At 42.3% G+C, this 6,000-nt stretch overlaps 1 protein-coding gene across 5 annotated transcripts in view; it reads right to left on the bottom strand.

The window, feature by feature from the left end:
• Positions 1-5,622, bottom strand: part of lrp8 (low density lipoprotein receptor-related protein 8, apolipoprotein e receptor) — a 161,669-nt gene extending 156,047 nt beyond the window's left edge. For 4 of the 5 annotated variants that reach the window (XM_027290045.1, XM_019265268.2, XM_019265266.2 and 1 more), the window contains exons 1-2: positions 5,185-5,622; positions 4,073-4,198 (exon numbers count right to left, since the gene is read on the bottom strand). In XM_027290045.1, coding sequence (XP_027145846.1) covers positions 4,073-4,198; positions 5,185-5,251 — 193 coding nt within the window. In that variant the 5' untranslated portion in view covers positions 5,252-5,622. The remainder of the gene's footprint in view (positions 1-4,072; positions 4,199-5,184) is intronic. The other variant, XM_019265267.2, reaches the window with a different exon arrangement.
• Between the last annotated feature and the right edge of the window lie 378 nt (positions 5,623-6,000).

Here is a 6,000-nt window from a genome sequence, read left to right on the forward strand (position 1 = left end):
CTGACCCCAGCTGTGCTGCAGAGAGCAGGGTGTGTGTGCGTGTGTGTGCGCGTGTGCGCGTGTGTGTGTGTGTGTGTGTGTGTGTGTGTGTGTGTGTGTGAGAGAGAGTCAGCAGGTGACCAAAATGTGTTTTTGTGAGCTGTTCAGTATAATGCCTTTTATGCCCGAAGCGCTTCTCTGCAGTCTCTTATTACAGTGTCATGTGAGTGTGTGTGTGATAGAAAGATGGTGTGTGTGAAAGAGAGAGCTTGGCCTCAAACACACACACACACACACACACACAGATCAGTGGCGTGAAATGTGTTGTGATGTCTCCCCTATGGGAAGCTGGTCTCACACTGCAGAGGAGACGCTCCCCTTCTCAGACCTGTTTAGACTTATTGTCCTGCTGTGACACACAAGCGCACACACGGACACACACAGCTCAACAAGAACTTTGTTCCCACCCTTGTGTATTCTATTCCTATTCCTTTTGAAACTTAGAACATTTTTAACACTGTGTGTATTATTACTATGGCTTCATCTTTTATTGGCAACTGATTACTCCTTTAGCGTACAAAGTGTCAAAAAAAAGGTGAAAATGCTCACACAGTTTCCAAGGTGACATCTTCAGGTTGTTTGTTTTATCCAGCTAATAGACAAGCCAGACAATATTTGCCATTTTCTCTTCATAGAGAACATTATTAAAATGAGTACCTATACATTTTCTATCAATCAACTTGTTTCGTTAAGTGAGTAATAGTTGCACCACCAATCATAACGACTGATTTCACAATTCTATGTTTTATAATGAATTCTCACAAATTGTATTTTTACAGCGCAGCATACCAAGGCCATTTAGAGGAGAAGACTCAGTTCAGCGATGTGAGAAAGTAAAAACATCTGAAAGCTAACATGAGGTTCAGATATTTTACAGTGGCACTTTGGATTAGGCATGTTTAAATCCACTGTAAAAATCATAAGACCGTTTTTTTCTGTATGTTCCACACAAAATATAGGTCATACAGAGACGTGCAGAGGTGGAGAGTTACGATGTATATGCAGGCACATGTGCAGGAGTGTTATGCTCACTACAAAGAAAGCACACGCATGCACAAAAAGCCCACCACCACCACTGTACAGTCTCCCAGGGCAACAAGAGCGAAATCTACCAAGAGGCATGTTCAGAATGAAGCAGAGGAGAGGGGAGGAGAGGAGCAGGAGGAAGAAGGGAGAATGAAAGAGGGGAGAGACAAGGTACAAAAGACAACCCAATCTACCAGGACTTATTCTAATGGAGCTGCTCGAGGGAGGACGGATGCTATAGGGGTAATGCCAGCTGTGAGAGACGTGTGTGTGCGCAGAGAAAAAGAGAGGAGATGTGACAGCTAACTGATAAGCACGCACACAGATACTATAGTTCATACTCAAGCATGCAAACAGGTCTGTTTGCATATACCTGGGCTGGGTGTGTAATAGAATCATGTTTTATTTGTTTACATGCACACTGACGCCAGAACAGATCAACTCACTGTTGATATAGTGTGTTTGTATTTGTGCGGTGGTATTACACCATGCTAACATTTTTAAAGTTCCCCAACAAGAATTTAGAGTAGGTGTCGCAGAAACTAAATGACCACTCTAAGCTGCATGAAGCATTTCCTGCTTCAGATTTGTTCAATTTCAGTGTGTTATATTTATCTAATTTCCTGAGCAACTTTCATTTACTTATATCGTAACTTTCAATAAATACTAAATCACATCCAAATGGAAATAGCTACAACAAGAGGCATCTAACCACAAGTTTAAAATCAGCTCACAGTCAAGTGAAGATTTAATTCGTCAGGCTGTAATTAGTTAGGATTAACATTAAAAATGTTACCATGAAATGTAATATAATATTATCATAATATTATCATATTATTTTAGGTCCTATCATTTAGCTCTGTTTAGAGACATTTGACTGCTTTTGATAGACAACATGTACGTTCATTTTGAAAGTCACAACCAAAAACCAATGACAGCCAAAAGGAGTGTCACTCAAACAAATCAGGTGCTGGAAGGCCACCACAAGTGAACTGGTTGGTTTTGCTAGGCTAAACTTCCCCTCATGTTTGTCACAATTATGCAATATCACCTCTCCTGTCTCCATTTGCTCCCCCTCAAAAATACTTTACTTTCATTTTCCTCCTCCGCTTTACACTGACTGGTTACTTTCAATCAAATCTGTTTCATCCTTCTCCTCCTCAACCGTCCTCCTCCTCCTCTCCACTGAGCTCTGCTGGTGATATTTGGTTTTGGGGAGAGGGGCACAGTGGCAGTGCTGGCATCTGTTCGAAAGCACTGGCACGCTGCCAGCCACCGAGCATCACTCCGGCAACCAGAGTCACGCTGTTGGATTTATCTCCAACCAACCTGTCAGCTGATGCTCTTTGTGGGCGTAAGACGAGTGGGCATAGCCTCTGGCATTCGCACTGCCAAGGTGGCCACAGGAGATTTAAAAATGGGGGGAGGAAAGCCCCTTAGTGGGTGCTACAATGCTAAGGAAGTGAGACAGCTTTTTAGAAAGAAGCACCCAACTTCCAACACAGGCTGAGAATAGAGAGTGCAAAGTGGGTAAGAATGGAGGGAGGAAGGAAGGTATGGATGTAGCAAAAGAGAGTGTAAGGCACAGCAAGAGGGGGAAAAAGTAGATAAAGGGAGGGACTGAACAGGGGAAGAGATCGAGAGAGTGACAGAGAAGCCCAGGAGGAAAGCATGACTGCATCTGAATCTTACAGGATCTGTAGCAAGAGTGAGTGAAGAAAGAGGCAGAGCGGCATTTCTGCCACAGACAAAGTGGCTTCATTTAAAGAGCAGTCACCTTGTGGTTTAAGTGGCATTTTTCATATTGTTCTTGAGCAACACTTAAGCCAAGCAACAAAAATAAACCACACCTGTTTCATCATTAAAATCTAATTCCACTTCCATCAAGTATTACCCACTAAAATGTTGAATAATCCCAATCAGTCTCTGCAGGCACCGAGACGTGCTTGTAAATGCCACGGCATTCATCCAGGGAACTCCACGAGATATGCAGCAACCACCATCGTGGTGAGCATGTGAGAGGAAAGAATCATGGGTTTGGTGTGCTAGTCCCAAAGATAAGTGATGGATCAATTGGCCGCTAATGTAGCCATTCAAGCAATTAGTACCATGACAAATGTATAAGCGATGATTACTTGGCTGGTTGTCCGTGCAATTTGCTGAACAGAACAGACTGGAAATGCATAATAAGGATATTTTTCATTCATCCCCCAAAGACATTATACAATATTTGATCGCCTGATACAATTCTAAAACAATTCTGAAAGAGTCGTGAACAAAGCACTTTCATATCAAGCCACAGTATCTGTGTTAGAGCATTCTGCATTTCTCAGCATTGAGATGTCATGACAAAGAATGCTGCAATTTAAATCACACAATTTCAGATATAATCTATGAAGCCATTATATACCCAAAGCATTATGAGACAGTATAGCAGGGAGCAGGGTGAACTATCTCACTCATAACAGGACTGACGTTATCGCCACACAGTCAAAGCAAGATAAGTGGAGTAACGATAATATTATGAAACGGCCTTGCTGTGACCCAGAAGGGCCACATCTCTACTTGTGTCAGTCGTTTGCTTAAAGAGTGAAATTAGTATTAGTGAATTCTTTGTGGACATGTGACCTGACCATTGACCCAGGATCAGCGGTTTCTGCACTCATGTCTGCAGACTAACAACTGAAAGGGAGATTCCAGAGAGGCCCCAAGCAAAATGATAAGGAGCTTATTCCCAGTACAACTTCATTCAAAAAAATTTACTTAAGCAGATACAATTTATATTGCTACAATAATGTTCTAGCTAATACCAAATAGCAAAATGCATAATCTCATGACATAAAAGTCTGATGCCCGTGTGAATTTATAGATCCTTCAAATGAAAATGTTTGGGAGTCCTTGTCCTAGATTAAGACTCCACATGGTGTATTCAAGGTCCACTGGGCACCAAGCAAAATACTAGCAAATTATCATTATCCGCCAATGTGGCAGACTCTGGGTTACTTACGACAGTTCTCCTCGTCGCTGCTGTCCGAGCAGTCATCATCATCATCACATCTCCACAGGGTCGGGATGCACCGTCCGTTCTTGCACTGAAACTGCCCGGTTTCACACTCCGACTCCGTATGAGTTCCTGTGTTGTCAGAAATAAAGCATGTTGTGAATCTTCTTTGGTTCATTTAGTGGTAGGAACAGGACTACATCTTGGGTGTGAGATTCACAGAATATGAGATTTAAGAATGCCATAAAGTATATTAAATAAATCAACTTAGAAGCATGGATATATGGTAGATTACAGGCATTTACAGCAAAGAGGCGGGTAAGTACTTTATTAAGAGCAGCCTATGGCACTATCAACTGTTTACATGGCTGTTTCTTCAACTTTGGATGTTTACCGATTTATTTCCACTTTTTTAAAATAGTTTCAAATAGATGACAAACATGTCTTTACAGATAGAAGGTTTCATACAGTCTTGGAGTATTGTAAAGTGGTAAAACGCTTTAATTTCTTTAGATACTGCCTTTCTCCAAAAATGACTGTAGTAATCTGTAGAAAGTTCACGTTTTGCCAATCCAACATTCCCACAACATGACTTCCCCTTTTGCTGTTATTATAGGTTTATGATGGGCTGCATCAATAGGCTTTGGTGCGACTGTGACTGCCTACCACCAGTGTCCTGCTGCCACTTAAACGCAAAGATCTGTTTAGGCAAATCAATTTAGGCGGGTTTCTGTGGCTGCTGCTATATTAAAAAAACAAAACAAAACAAAAAAACATTAAAAGCAGACTGATGCAGCGTGCACTTTGACTCCACATCACAACAGACAGCCCTTTCTCGCTATAACATCAGTCTACAGCGTTTAAACACGTGTTTTGACTGCCCGGATCTTTTCTTCCGTGTATTGTCACCTCATGTCACCAGTGATCGCATTCACTGAGCGGACAAAAGCGGTGATCCAGGTGTGAGCCATTGCATGCAATCCCACGTATTAGCGCAGCACTTTATGAGGACTACGGTGAGAGACAATCCGTCTCTCAGTAGACAGCGATCCCCCTGAAGCGTTCCCGTGTCCGTGATGCCACGCAAATCCACCTCCTCGCTGAGACAAGTGTCTTACCTTTAGCGCAATGAAGCTCCATGAGTAACAAATGTAATAGCACAAGCTTTCCGACTTCTGTCCACATCTTTAGATCCTGTGGGGGTCTACGGTTGTGTTCATACAAGTGAAAAACCAGTGAAGGATCCCCAAGCCTCTGACTCGCTTCTGTGTGTCCCTATCCCTGCCTCTGCCTCAGAGTGTGTGTGAGTGAGTGTGTGTGATCAGCCTGGCTCTACGTTTTCTCCCCCTCTGCCTGCCTCGGCTGCAATTTGAATCGGTGACGCTTATGGGCGGGATAGCTTGACGCGGCGCCTGCGGTTATTGTAGTAGGTAGAAAAAACTACATCAAAACGGTTGTTAACCAGGTATTTCTGCACAAACTGCTGAGTCACGCAGAGCAGACTGCTCTCATTTCATGTAGCCTTGAAAAGGATTTTTTTTAAAAAGCTTCGTTAAAGAAATTTTCAACATTTTGAGACATTTTTTTTACATTTACCGAGTTACACAGAAGTATACAACTTTTTCATGGTGTCCATTTGACATGAACTAGTAGGTCAACACAGGTGTTCCCAATAACACTAATTAAGGTTCAGTTCCATTTATTGTAGCAGAGTCTTTCCAGTGAGTCAACATGCACCACAGCAGCTCCCTGACTCTGTCTGAGCTGAATGGAACTGAACCTTAATTAGTGTCATTGGTAACACCTGTTTACCTGCTATTTAATGTCATAATATTTTTTTGTCAGCTAAGCCAGCTAACAGCTAGCTGAATATGCAGCTACACTCAGTACAGGGTTCTCACAGGTGCTTGAAAATGCTTGAATTTCAATTCAGT

The sequence above is a fragment of the Larimichthys crocea genome, chromosome XVII, assembly GCF_000972845.2.
Source record: "Larimichthys crocea isolate SSNF chromosome XVII, L_crocea_2.0, whole genome shotgun sequence".
Lineage (NCBI taxonomy): Eukaryota > Metazoa > Chordata > Actinopteri > Sciaenidae > Larimichthys > Larimichthys crocea.